The sequence below is a fragment of the Akebia trifoliata genome, chromosome 2, assembly GCF_017979445.1.
Source record: "Akebia trifoliata isolate Shusen 1 chromosome 2, ASM1797944v1, whole genome shotgun sequence".
Classification (NCBI taxonomy): domain Eukaryota; kingdom Viridiplantae; phylum Streptophyta; class Magnoliopsida; order Ranunculales; family Lardizabalaceae; genus Akebia; species Akebia trifoliata.
The window spans coordinates 143990-158594 of record NC_141376.1 but is presented as its reverse complement, the minus strand read 5'-3'; the positions used below and the strand labels follow the sequence as shown (position 1 = coordinate 158594).

Sequence of the window (14605 nt, the reverse complement as noted above, 5' to 3'; positions counted from 1 at the left end):
TAACATTTCGAGTAGTATTGTCTTTGTGCAAAGAACCCTTGATTTTCATTGAATTGGTATGAATCGTATTTCAAGAAAGAGCATATGATTTTTTGCAAGTTTCATATGGAGTAGTGCTACTTTAAGTGTTATTTCAAGCCACTTTAAAAAATTTCACAAAAAAAATTAGGATTCATGCCTATAAAAGTTTTGTTTATTATTTTAAAAATTCTAATATATATATATATATTTTTATAATTTAAAAAAATTTAACTAACGTATTTATAACACTAACGATGATAGAATTGAAAGTACAATCTATGAACAAACTTTGCACTTAATTGAGCCCAACTCTATGATTTTAAGTTTGAACCCAACAAAGGCTACAAGAGCTTGATGCTGGAATGTTAAGACTTAAGGTTGGGCCCCTTAATCAAGATCCCTTATTAATTCCCTTTTAATGCAAATAAACAGGTCACTCATCCTTACTCGGTCCCCAGTAGTAGGAATACCATTTAGGTTAAAAAAAAAAAAAATAGAATTAACATCAAAACAATAATTCTTGCCTGACCTTGTTGAGTAAATTCTTCCACTATTTATTTATAAGTGATTTTACCTGTAAAAGGTTCTTTAGCTTACCAATCCTTATTCAGTAGGCTACTTCTTTCCTTCAATAATTCTTGCGGGCCCAAGTTGAAAAAATTATTTAGAAGTGATTTTAGTAGAATAATGATAGGCAAGACGAAATGTCACATCTCTTAGCCTTTTATGACTTCCTATTCCTTGGTTCTTCTCAATCCGTCAGGATTCTTTCCATATTTGCTTTAATCGCTTTGTTCCTTCTAAATCTAAAATTTAGTTAGTTATCATGACACATATAACCTTCCTATTAACGATCCTTTTCACAAGATTCTAATGAGTTTGTAATAAGGGTTATGCCTCGGATCTGTGCGTGTGGGAGACGTCATGTCACTAAAGTGCGTTCGGTGAGCTTTCTCTAGTTTCCGTGAGAAGGGGCGGAGCCCAGAAATTTTCACTTGCAAGGGTCTAATTAATATTTTGAAGATGAAACTTAAAGAAATTACATATTAAGAGGATTTTACAAAAATGATTTTCTATAAAATAAAAAAAAATAATAAAAAAAGAAGAGAAATAATAGGTTTCTTTATTTTTTGCAATTCAAACTCTCATAGTGAAGAAGATTATAAGATGAACTAAGTACAAACCTTAACAAATAATTCCCATGCCATTTGACCTAAATAATCTTTATTTTGAAAACCCCTTAATATTATTGAGTAAAATTGCCTTGACTTGGTGAGTTTTAAAATTATGTTTTGTTGAAGCAAATAGCATATTCGAGAAACTCTTAAAGAGTATTTTTCCCAAGTCTTTCTAATGTAGTAAGATTTCAAATTTAAATAAGGGTCATTAAGCTCATCCAATGACATTAAAAACATGATCTTATGTCATAGGGACATAGAGGACAAAATTAATGAACTTTAAAAAAATTAAAAAAACTTAAAAATGTTATTTTCATCGTTAAATTTTTATTTTAAATTTGGGAATTTGGTGGGAATTCACTTGTTCTCCATTTTCAAAATCTTGGATCTATCCAAAAAAGTTATTTCTTTGAATTGGTTTTTTAAGATACAAATTTTTCTATGAAATCTAGAGGATCTTAGTGTTGGATTGTCAATTTGATAATTCATTTGAGCTCAACGATCCTTATCTTACTAAGTTAGTAAATAAAGCGTTTTTCTATATAAAAATAAAGAGTTTCTATTGCAACATCAACTTTTACTAATAGCACCTCAAGATTGTGTTAATTCCTTGGTGATTTACATATAAATTAGAATGTTGTTAACAAAAGTTGGTGTGACAATAGACTCTCTCTATTTAAAAATATTTTTTAGAAGACACAGAACCTTCCACATTAGTTCAGCTCATGCAACTATGGGACAATATTTTATCCAAATATTTTTTATATATAAATATTTGGGGGGGGGAGGACATTTATTTCACCAACTTCAGCCCTTGTTTGTAACTGAGTTAAGTATGTAAAAATAAAATGCATAACCCACCCTAGTCTCTACATATTTCCACCCCTGATCATGAGCATTAGTGTATGTGATTTGGTGTTGGCATCAAAGACAACAAACAGGTGAGATAAGGTAAAGATCAAGTTCAAAGAGAAGATGACCGAGATTGAAAGGAAGATTGTTAGGAACTTGAAGCACCTCTACTTGGGTTCCCAAGTCATCCTTTTATATTACCTATTGTACTTGGGAGCTTTAGCCCATGCATTAGGATGCTGTATCATTCCATCTAGCTCACATGACAATAAAAGATATTTTAAAAAAGAAAAGTTATTAAGGAATTAAAAAAAAAAAAAGTATTTCACTAATATGACTAATTAAGGTTCCATCACCTTAATTTATGTTCCTATAATTTCACTTGTATACTTTTTTGTATTTTATTTTTATTGTTTAGTAATGCTGCTAATTTCTCTGTCTAAGAAAAATTGTGAAGCAATGTTTTGATAAATTATCCTTTGGAAATGGCTTCAAATTCCGTATTGGGACCATGGACATGTTTACCATACTCACAACTTCTCAATGTTCGTTGAGCTCTGGGGTTTGGGAGATAATATATAAAAGGTCTTAGAATATGTAATATTTAACTATTATTGAAATTAAAAATCAGAAATAGCGGCAATTATTCTCATCACGTTGGTCTAAAATAAGCAGTTGCGTGTGCATCATACACAGCCTAAACTAACTTGATTCATTTTCATTCTTCTTCAAGTGTGCAATAGTTGATTCTGATTTATTTGACCTGACCACTTCCAACTTACCTACCTAAACTGAAATCTATATGAAAGCCACCCGCTTTACTTTTTTAAAGAAAAATATAAAATACAACTTTAAGATATCGGGATTAGATAAAGTCTTCTTTTATAGCCTTATTAATAATTAATTTTATTTACTTATTTGCTTCTCTCTCAATTATTTTCCTTATATTAAATATCTAAGCAGTAAGCAGCATCAGGTCCATTTAATCCCTCTCTCTCTCTCTCTCTGATTTTGGCTTCTCGATCCGATCGAATTAAATTTGGTCGATCTTGTGAGAATTTGATAAAATGGGTCTGCTGGAAAAGCTCGTATTAATCATCATCGTCCTTGTTTTTCCCACCACCACAACGATGATGATATCTATAGCACAAAACCTGAAAACTAGTCATAAAAGCTTCGGCCCCTTTGACAACTCATACTACAATATCTTGTCCGTGAATTCACCAGCAACTATAAGCAATGGAGCCCTTCAAATTACTCCAGATTCTGCCAACAATGACTTCAACCTCAAGAACAATTCCGGACGAATCTTGTTCTCCGAATCTTTCAAGCTTTGGGAAGGAGAGATGAATTCTACTTCCGAAAGAATCGCTTCCTTCAACACCTCTTTCCTTATTAACATCTATCGATTCCAAAACAGTTCTTCAGCAGGTGAAGGCTTTGCTTTCATCATCTCTCCGGATAAAGAAGTCCCTCTTGGAAGTTACGGTCAATATCTTGGTTTAACCAATGCCACAAACGATGGAAATTCTACTAATCATCTGATTGCAATTGAACTCGATACATTCAAGCAAGATTTCGATCCGGACGATAACCACATGGGTCTGGATCTCAATAGCATTCGATCCAACAAGACGGTCTCCTTATCAGATATGGGTATCGAAATCGCTCCGGTGGATCCAAAAAATTACACAATCTGGATCAATTATGACGGTCAGAAGAAGGTCCTGAAGGTGTACATGGCCGAAGAAGGTGAGCCCATGCCCCAAAAACCCGTCATGAATGAGAGTTTAAACATAAGAGATTACGTGGAGCAATACTCGTATCTAGGATTTGCTGCGTCGACAGGGAACTGGACTCAGTTGAACTGTGTGTTGGGATGGAATCTAACGATTGAGATTATTCCAGAAGATAAAGACTCAAAAACAACATGGGTGAAGATCGTGATGGGTCTAAGTGTTTCTGTATTGGGGATATGTGTGTTGTTGTGGGGATTGTATTATTTAAGAAAGAGGAGAAAGAGGGGTGCTGATGACGCAAATATATTGGGAGCTTTGAAAAGCTTACCAGGGATGCCCAGGGAGTTTGAGTTCAAAGATCTGAACAAGGCTACAAACAATTTCGACGAGAAGCTGAAATTGGGACAAGGTGGGTTCGGTGTTGTTTACAAAGGTATATTGCCAAAAGAGAACATAGAGGTAGCGGTGAAGAAATTCTCAAGGGAGAACATCAAGGGTAAAGATGATTTCTTGGCAGAGCTTACCATCATAAATCGTCTCCGCCACAAACATCTCGTTCGATTAGTTGGTGCGTGCTTGAGTCCTATTCGCTATTCCTAGTTCCTACCTACATATCTCTCATCTCATCACATCAATTCATTGCCATCTCTTTTTTTAATTCGTTGATATATTTTATTATGATTGATTGTAGTCGATGAATTGAAGTATTGATCTGATAAAAGGTTCTTTTGAAAGAAATAGTTTTTCAATAATATATAATTTCGAAAAAACAAAAAAAAAGTGTATAACTTTCTTTTCCCGTAATTTTATCATTATAGAGAATCCTCACACAATTTCAGTACTTTTTTTTTATATATAAAGGATTCAACAAAAGTCATAATGCCAAGTGTCACCCACAAATTTTTTTTGTTTTTTTTAACGCATATGCAAAGCATTATTATGTAAATTAATTGGAGCTTATATGAATGACATGCTTGATCTATAGGAGATTAGCTCCATCAGTCTTTTAATTTCATAGTATGCCGCCAAACACCTAATTCATAAAGAGTTATTGTATAATAGTTATTTAATGCACTCACATAACATATGTAAGGATTATGACATAATCCATTTGTCCCATCTCATTGGCTAACGAATCCAACCCATGATGATCTCTTCAAAATAAATCATCACCTCAACTTACCTTACCTTAACTTGGGGAATATATATCTATAAAATGGCTAAGGTGGTGCTTGTGTTGGACATGAGAAAAGTTGCCTATTTGTCCCTTATATAAATTGGATGGATGCAAAATCTCGATTTGATATATGGAAGATAGAAACTTAAAAAATTGGCATATATAAATGGATCCTGTTAAGATAATAAAAAAGGACTCATCCTTAGATAATTATAACTAATTAATTAATGAGATAGCTAGTGAAAAGAATACAGATTGATCCCTTTCTTTTTCCTCTTTGATTTTTCAAAAGGTTAATCTGATTACCAAATTTGGTAACTTGATTTCACTGTCTCATCAATTTTTTATTTTTATTTTTACCAAGGAGAAATTCCCTACAGATTGTAAACTATACAAAGGTAATTTACACATATGTTTTCTTAATTTTGGGCCGGAACAGGATGGTGTCACAAGAATGGGATGCTTCTGTTGGTGTATGACTACATGCCAAATGGAAGCCTAGATAAACATCTCTTCGACGAACAAGAGAAGACCCTTAGCTGGGATCATCGCTACAACATCGTATCAGGAGTGGCATCCGCCCTTCACTACCTCCACAATGAGTACGATCAGAAGGTGGTTCATCGTGACCTCAAAGCCAGCAATATATTGCTCGATTCAGATTATAATGCACGCTTGGGCGACTTTGGCCTTGCACGTGCCTTGGACAATGGTAAGACCTCCTATGCTGAGCTCGAAGGGGTCCCTGGCACTATGGGCTACATTGCGCCGGAGTGTTTCCACACAGGAAAGGCCACACCAGAGTCTGACGTATTTGGGTTCGGAGCGGTTGTGCTTGAGGTGGTGTGTGGTGATCGCCCTTGGACCAAGATTGCTGGATTTCAGTTCTTGGTTGACAGGGTTTGGACATTGTATCGTGAAGGGCGCATATTAGAGGCTGTAGATGACACGTTGGGCAATGACTTCGTTGTTGAGGAAGCAGAAAGGCTTCTGTTACTTGGGCTAGCGTGTTCGCATCCTATAGCAAGCCAAAGGCCTACAACACAAGCCATAGTTCAAATAATCTCTGGCTTAGTGGTTGTCCCTTACGTCCCTGTGTTCAAGCCAGCTTTCGTTTGGCCAATGATGGGCCCCACAGTAGACAACAACACACAAGATTCGACGCCAATGACATCATCGTATTATGGTGGTTCAGGTTCAGGGTGGACTCCACAGTGTGCAAGTAGGGCAAGCTATGCCGACGAGGAGCATGTTTAGAGTTTGAGAATAATAAATTAAGGAAGGAATCCAAATAGTGGTGGATGGGTGGACTCCACGGTGTTTAAGTAGAGAAATCAGGAATGTTTTCTTTATTTGTTCTTCTTGTTTTTGTTCTAACGCTGTTTATACATTTACATTTTATTTTATTTTATTTTTTTCCTTTTTGAAAATGGGGGACTCTGGTAAAGAATCCTGACCTAAAATTTAGAAATGGGTGTGTATTTTTCCTTCTTATTAACTCTCTCTTGTTAAATATATCTGCTTCTTTTTTCTTTTCTTTTTTAATTCTTCTTGTTGGTATATGCAATTTCTTTTTCTAAGTTTTTCAAGATATTTTTTCATTTGGCCTATTTCTTTAACATATCACCAAATTGCAAATTTTTCATAGGAGACATTGAAACTACATTGATTTTTTTTTTATTTTTTTAAAAGTAATTTATCTTGTGTTTGGCTTTTGGAAATGTAAAGAGGGAGTAAAGAAGTTAATGCTGCACTACTTGTACGTACGATTTATTGCTTCCTAATATATGTATCATCATATCTTGCTATTGTATTATGTGTATTACAGAGAATGTATGTTGGATATGTTGTTTAAGTAAAGAGGGAGTAAAGAAGCTAATGTTGCACTACATGTATGACTTATTTCTTCCTAATATGTGTATTGTAGAGGTAATTTTGAGCTTACCTTCAACAACTCGATCTATAACTTTAATGGTGACTCCTCACTTCTTTAGCCGCTTGATAGTACCAATGTGGTACCTGCCAAGAATCCTTCGACACCCAAATTAAATAAGAACCAAGATAAGATCATGTGAAAACTGAAAATTTTGACAAGAAAATTCAACAGGCCTAAGCTCACAAATTTTAGAAAGCGAATTTTGATAGCTTATGGCCATTGAAATTTTTTATGATCCCTAATTCGATGGCTTAGAGCCATCAAATTTATTACATCCCCCATTAATTTAACGATTTCAATCTGTCAAAAAAAAATTGACAATGAAAATTTTGACACCTTGGTCCGTTGAATTTTATGAAATTCGATGGCCTTAGGCCATCGAATATTGGCTTTTTCACATTATGTAATCTCTCCCCAAGTAAAATTCTCAAATGGCCAAAATGGTACCTTCTTCATCGATTTTTCTCCCTTAAAACTAGATATGAGTAACGTTGTAGTGACTTTGCTTTACACTGCATTGATGTTGTGTATCATACCATTGATTTTTTTTCCTCAAGATATAACTGAAAAACATCCATGGCTCTATGCGCCACACCGCATCAACGCAATGTCCTTTGAAGTCTCTTCAGCATTATTCATTAAATACACCCATAAATTTTCAGATGAATAACATGTCGTTTTGACCTCAATCTTTTGGAATAGTCTACTAAAAATTAACCTGAATGCCCTCGTCTTCAAGTTATATATATATATATGGGGGCGGTTCGACGGACGTCTCAAAAACCATATGAGAAACTGATGTTTCTCTGACGTTAGATGGGCTGAAATCAACGGCGCACATACGTCCGCACGTCAGTTCAGTTATTAAAAACGGAATTTTCAAAATTTGCAAACACATCCCTCCGGTTTTACAAATTTCGAACTAACTCTCCTTCTCTCTCTCTACTCGACAGAACGAGAGTTCAGTCGTTCTCTCTCTCTTCGTCTCCATCGAAATCCTGAGAGCCATCGAGAGCTCGTTCACTCGCTCTCTCTCTCTCTCTTTCTCTCTCTCTGTTTTCATCTTCATCTCCATTGAAAACGAAGTCGATGCGATGAAAGGGGGGCTTTACACTCTCTTTTGTAATGTAACAAAAGAAGAATGATTTTGCAAACTTGAGGATGTCATAGTCCCCATCATCCAGACTACTGTAAGCTCCTTAGGAGTCAAGTTGCCACCACTGCTGCAGCGAATATGACTAAGTTTAATTTGGGTTTTAGGGGAAGGGGCAGATTAAGATTGTCCTGTTTTATGAAAGAAATTAAAAAAGGGATATTTTTCAAATTCTTAATTAAGGCATCCCTGCCCTTCTCCATTTCACAGCATGGATTTCCCAACTGCCCATTAGTGAAATATAAATTGAACAAAACAATTATTAAAAAAAAAAAATGGTCATCAGTAAATGGTTTATTGGCAGACAGCGGCCACACAATTTACATGCGTGTTTGCTATGAATGCCAAGACAAAAAAAGAAAAATAAAGAGGAGCAATAAAGGTGAAAAGGAGATGAATTTACATGAAACCAATGGACTAGAAGAGAACATCAATATCTGATTATTCCCATGTTCTTGTTATCTTCAAGTTCCTCCATTGCAATGATGGATAAAACCATTACTCTCAGTATCCTTACGCTTCGGTTTGACCTGATTTAAACCCCATATGCGAATTGTACGGTCATCACTGGCCGATGCCAACATATGGGGGTTAGCTGGATTCCAATTCACAGAGTTAACAGCTCCAGAATGCCCAGACAATACCTCTAGGAGCTCTCCAGTACCTCGTTTTCAATGGAGATGAAGATGAAAACAGAGAGAGAGAGAGAGAGAGCGAGTGAGTGAGCTCTCGATGGCTCTCAGGATTTCGATGGAGACGAAGAGAGAGAGCGAGTGAGCGAGCTCTCGATGGCTCTCAGGATTTCGATGGAGACGAAGAGAGAGAGAACGACTGAACTCTCGTTCTGTCGAGTAGAAAGAGAGAAGGAGAGTTAGTTCGAAATTTGTAAAAACGGAGGGATGTATTTGCAAATTTTGAAAATTTCGTTTTTAATAACTGAACTGACGTGCGGACGTATGTGCACCGTTGATTTCAGCCCATCTAACGTCAGAGAAACATCAGTTTCTCATATGGTTATTGAGACGTCCGTCGAACCGCCCCCTATATATATATATATATATATATATAGGGTCCCTATCCGTGGACAACAGTTTGGCAAACACTTTTTCAAAACATGGGTTAGAGGTCTTGGAATGGGCTGATTTTTGGTGAGGATGATCTCTACGGTGAGGAGATCATCCTCACCAAAAATCAGCTCATTCCAAAACTTCTAGCCCCATTTTACAAGTTGAAAAATCGTGAACCGTCCCTTTTTTGTAAACCATTTTTGATGAGGTTAGAAGTTTTGGAATGGGCTGATTTTTGGTGATGATGATCTCCTCACCATAGAGATCATCCTCACCAAAAATCAGCCCATTCCAAGACCTCTAACCCATGTTTTGAAAAATGTGTTTGCCAAAATGTTTGCCAAACTGTTGGCCATTGAACGCTACTCATATATATATATATGGGTGGCGTTCAAGGGCCAACTTTTTGGCAAAACATTTTTCAAAACATGAGTTAGAAGTTTTGGAATGGGCAAAACATTTTTCAAAACATGAGTTAGAAGTTTTGGAATTGGCTGATTTTTGGTGAGGATGATCTCTATAGTGAGGAGATCATCTTCACCAAAAATCAGCTCATTCCAAAACTTATAACCCCATCAAAAATAGTTTACAAAAAATGGACGGTCCACGATTTTTCAACTTGTAAACATGGGTTAGAAGTTTTGGAATGGGCTGATTTTTGGTGAGGATGATCTCCTCATCGTAGAGATCATCCTCACCAAAAATCAGCTCATTCCAAAACTCTAACCCATGTTTTGAAAAATATTTTGCCCAAATGTTTTGCCAAAAAGTTGGCCCTTGAACGTGACCCTATATGTATATAGGGAAATGTTCAACACCAAACATTTGGGCAAAATATTTTTCAAAACATGGGTTAGAAGTTTTGGAATGGGCTGATTTTTGGTGAGGATGATCTCTGTGGTGAGGAGATCATCATCACCAAAAATCAGCCCATTCCAAAACTTCTAACCTCATCAAAATGGTTGACAAAAAATGGATGGTTCACGATTTTTCAACTTGTAAACATGGGGCTAGAAGTTTTGGAATGGGCTGATTTTTGGTGAGGATGATCTCCTCACCGTAGAGATCATCCTCACAAAAAATCAGCCCATTCCAAAACTTCTAACCCATGTAGGACAAAAATGATTGGCTAAAATGTTGGCCAAAATGTTTGGTGCTGAACAGGACCCATATATATATATATATATATATATATAGGGAAATGTTCAGCAACAAACATTTTGACAAACATTTTGGCAAAACATTTTTCAAAATATGGGTTAGAGGTTTTGGAATGGCTGATTTTTGGTGAGGATGATCTCTACGGTGAGAAGATCATCATCACCAAAAATCAGCCCATTCAAAAACTTCTAACCCATCAAAAATGGTTTACAAAAAATGGACGGTCCACGAGTTTTCAACTTGTAAACATGGGGCTAGAAGTTTTGGAATAGGCTGATTTTTGGTGAGGATGATCTCCTCACCGTAGAGATCATCCTCACCAAAAATAAGCCCATTCCAAAACCTCTAACCCATGTTTTGAAAAATGTTTTGCCAAAATGTTTGCTAAAATGTTTGTTGCTGAAAGGGAACCACATATATATATATATATATGGGTCCCGTTTGCCACCCTTAGTTTTACCACACACTTTAACAAACGCGTTTTGTCTTACATGGGTTAGAAGTTCGGAATGAGCTGATTTTTGGTGAGGATGATCTCTTTGGTGAGTAGATCATCCTCACCAAAAATCAGCTCATTCCAAAACTTCTAACCCATCAAAATTGATTTACAAAAAATGGACGGTCCACGATTTTTCAACGTGTAAACATGGGGCTAAACATTTCGGAGTGGGCTGATTTTTGGGGAAGATGATCTTCTAATCATAGAGATCATCCTCACCAAAAATCAGCTCATTCCAAAACTTCTAACCCATGTAGGACAAAAAACGTTTGTTAAAATGTGTGGTAAAACTTAGGGTGCTGAACATTTCCCTATATATATGGGTCCCTTTCAGCAACAAACATTTTGGCAAAACATTTTTCAAAACATGGGTTATAGGTTTTGGAATGGGCTGATTTTTGGTGAGGATGATCTCTACGGTGAGGAGATCATCCTCATCAAAAATCAGCCCATTCCAAAACTTCTAGCCTCATGTTAACAGGTTGAAAAATTGTGAACCGTCCATTTTTTGTAAACCATTTTTGATGGGTTAGAAGTTTTGGAATTGGCTGATTTTTGGTGATGATGATCTATTCCCTATAGAGATCATCCTCACCAAAAATCAGCCTATTCCAAAACCTATAACCCATATTTTCAAAAATGTTTTGCCAAAATGTTTGTTGCTGAACATTTCCCATATATATAATATATATATATATATATATATATATATATATATATATATATATATATATATATATATATATATATGGGAAATGTTCAGCAACAAACATTTTGACAAACATTTTGGCAAAACATTTTTCAAAATATGGGTTAGAGGTTTTGTAATGGGCTGATTTTTGGTGAGGATGATCTCTACGGTGAGGAGATCATCATCACCAAAAATCAGCCCATTCCAAAACTTCAAACCCATCAAAAATGGTTTACAAAAAATGGACGGTCCACGATTTTTCAACTTGTAAACATGGGGCTAGAAGTTTTGGAATGGGCTGATTTTTGGTGAGGATGATCTCCTCACCGTAGAGATCATCCTCTCCAAAAATCAGCCCATTCAAAAACCTCTAAATCATGTTTTGAAAAATGTTTTGCCAAAATGTTTGCCAAAATGTTTGTTGCTGAAAGGGACCCTATATATATATATATAGGGTCCCGTTCGGCACCCTAAGTTTTACCACACACTTTAACAAACGCGTTTTGTCCTACATGGGTTAGAAGTTTCGGAATGGGCTGATTTTTGGTGAGGATGATCTCTATGGTGAGGAGATCATCCTCACCAAAAATCAGCTCATTCCAAAACTTCTAACCTCATCAAAATTGATTTACAAAAAATGGACGGTCCACGATTTTTCAACGTGTAAACATGGGGCTAAACATTTCGGAATGGGCTGATTTTTGGGGAGGATGATCTTCTAATCATAGAGATCATCCTCACCAAAAATCAGCTCATTCCAAAACTTCTAACCCATGTAGGACAAAAAACGTTTGTTAAAGTGTGTGGTAAAACTGAGGGTGCTGAACATTTCCCATATATATATATATATATATATATATATATAATATATATATATATATATATATATATATATATATATATTATATATATATATATATATATATATATATATATGTATATATATATATATATATATATATATATATATGTATATATATATATATGTATATATATATATATGTATATATATATATCAAAGTCACTTGATTTTTCTTCCCCAAAATTAGTCAATTTTGGGTTCTTTAGTTTTTATGGTATGTTATTTTGATCTATTTGCCCTTATCTTCAATATTTCAATCTAGCCTTGACAATTGGAAAAAAACAGTAAATTACTCTACCTCAAAATTTCATTGTTATCTGCTTTTCAAAAACTCTATCTTGATTTTCTTTCCAAATCCATTCATCTTCAAGCTCTTCAGCCTCTATGATAAATTAGTTTCAATTTGTTTTAACCATATCTTCAACTATGGTTTTCACCTTGTCTTAAACGTTTTGTAGAAATGTTTCAATTTTCTACTCAAAATTTTATCAATTTCTATTTCACCAAGAATTCCATCTTATCTTGAGGTTTGATGATAGGGGTAGATATATATCTTAAGGTTAAAGATGAGGGTAAATTATTTTACTAGAGGATGAAGATAATTGGGTTAGGAAGAAAAATAAAGAATTTTTGGTAAGGGATTCGAAACGAGGGCATTTTGATAATTTCTTATTAACCTATTAGGGAATATACTATGGTAAGTGTCACAGGGACAATATTACAGGTTAAATTTTTTTATTATTTAATCATTGTACTTGCCCGTGTCGGCATTAGAACCGATCTAGTCTTAGCCTTCACACACTTACACACACACAGAGAGTTTAAGGCAACAATCTAATTTTATTTCTACGTAGATTTTGGGAGTATTACACACTCATGCCCATTGTTTTCCCATGACAATGGAGGTTCTTTTTACAGCAACCTCTAACAAAATTGTTATGGTGACATCACATGACACATGTACAAAGCCTATAGAGTTGGCTTACATTAGCCTACATGTGTTCTCTTCAAGAAAGAGGCCACATGGATAACCAACCATCTCTACAGTCCACAAGGTTGACACTTGTCCATCTCTTAGAGAATTTCCCTAATTCCCTGCTAGGTGTCCTCCCTCCATGAGATCACCTCTACTAGGTGTCTCATAAATATCTACCTACATGTCTGCACCACATGTGATCTGTACATAAGACATAACTCCTAACAGCCAGCCAACCCACATAACTATTCAACTGCCACAACTACTCAGCTACTTCAACACATTGTTACATAGTTTGATCCTTGGCTTCAGCCATGTCTCTCGGGTCGTCTCGTGGATATCACATATCTCCACTCTCGAGCACCTATGCTGATTGCCTATGCGTGCCCGTCACTGTCAGTCATGTTCGTAAGGTACATGCACTATGCAGCCTCACATGAGTTATGTCTTAGTTGAGAGCCCATATGCCTACTTCACACGGAGTGCCCCCCTTAAAGAGTATGCTAAGTCTTTTGCCTATCTCCAAAAGGAAACGTCATTTCATAGGACCAATCATACTGGGTTATGGGTCAGGTTTGAAGCTTCGACCCAAAGATCTGTTTCTCCCCACGTTGCATAGGTCATCCCTAACACTCACTAGGATGCCTTGCTATCTCCTAGGATCTCCCACGTATGGTCCATTAACATAAGCCGTCATCACATGTAACCCTCACAGCACACTCCCTGTTCACATGACTCGCTACCCTATTCACCCGGTATGTTGTTCTACCCATACGACTTGCTGCCTTGCCCACATAGCTTTCTGATGCGTGCAGTATAGCCTCTGACATGCAGTCCATCCGTGCTCTATAGTTAGGGGGCTAATAGTAAGGCACATCTCAATTGGGAAATACAAGGTAACTTAAATATTCTTCATAATATGGACGATACGTCTAAATCACCCCAATCTTTTTGTTAGAGAACTTCTATTGAGAAGACTGAGATGAAGGGTGAATATAATCAGTTTGAAAACATTATTGAGATTATCAGTTATTTATAATCTGCAACCCCCCCCCCCCCCGCCCGACGAAATTCTTTGCTTTGCCCCTGCCAAAATAAAATACATTGTGAAATCAGATGTGAATGTGCCCCCATGGATATATTGACAACATTAAAAAGGGCAGAATGACTGAGCTTGCATTCCTCTTAGTAGATACCTCTTTTTCTTACTTTTTTCAACATGTCTTCTATCCTAGCTGCCTAGCGACTGAAAAGTGGATTTTTATTTTTTTATTTTTTACACCAATAGGGATG

The 14605-nt window shown here is 35.9% G+C and overlaps 1 protein-coding gene across 1 annotated transcript; it reads left to right on the top strand.

Moving 5' to 3' along the window:
• The first annotated feature begins 3019 nt into the window (after positions 1 to 3019).
• Positions 3020 to 6504, top strand: LOC147408484 (putative L-type lectin-domain containing receptor kinase S.5). Its single transcript, XM_086418659.1, has 2 exons — positions 3020 to 4358; positions 5407 to 6504. The coding sequence occupies exons 1-2, from the start codon at positions 3119 to 3121 to the stop codon at positions 6222 to 6224; spliced, it is 2058 nt and encodes a 685-aa protein (XP_086274785.1). The 5' UTR covers positions 3020 to 3118; the 3' UTR covers positions 6225 to 6504.
• Positions 6505 to 14605: the final 8101 nt, after the last annotated feature.

Coding starts and splice junctions, on each gene's coding strand:
- LOC147408484 (XM_086418659.1), top strand. CDS start 3,119: ATGGGTCTGCTGGAAAAGCTCGTATTAATCATCATCGTCCTTGTTTTT. Junction 4,359..5,406: donor ACATCTCGTTCGATTAGTTG/GTGCGTGCTTGA, acceptor GGGCCGGAACAG/GATGGTGTCACAAGAATGGG.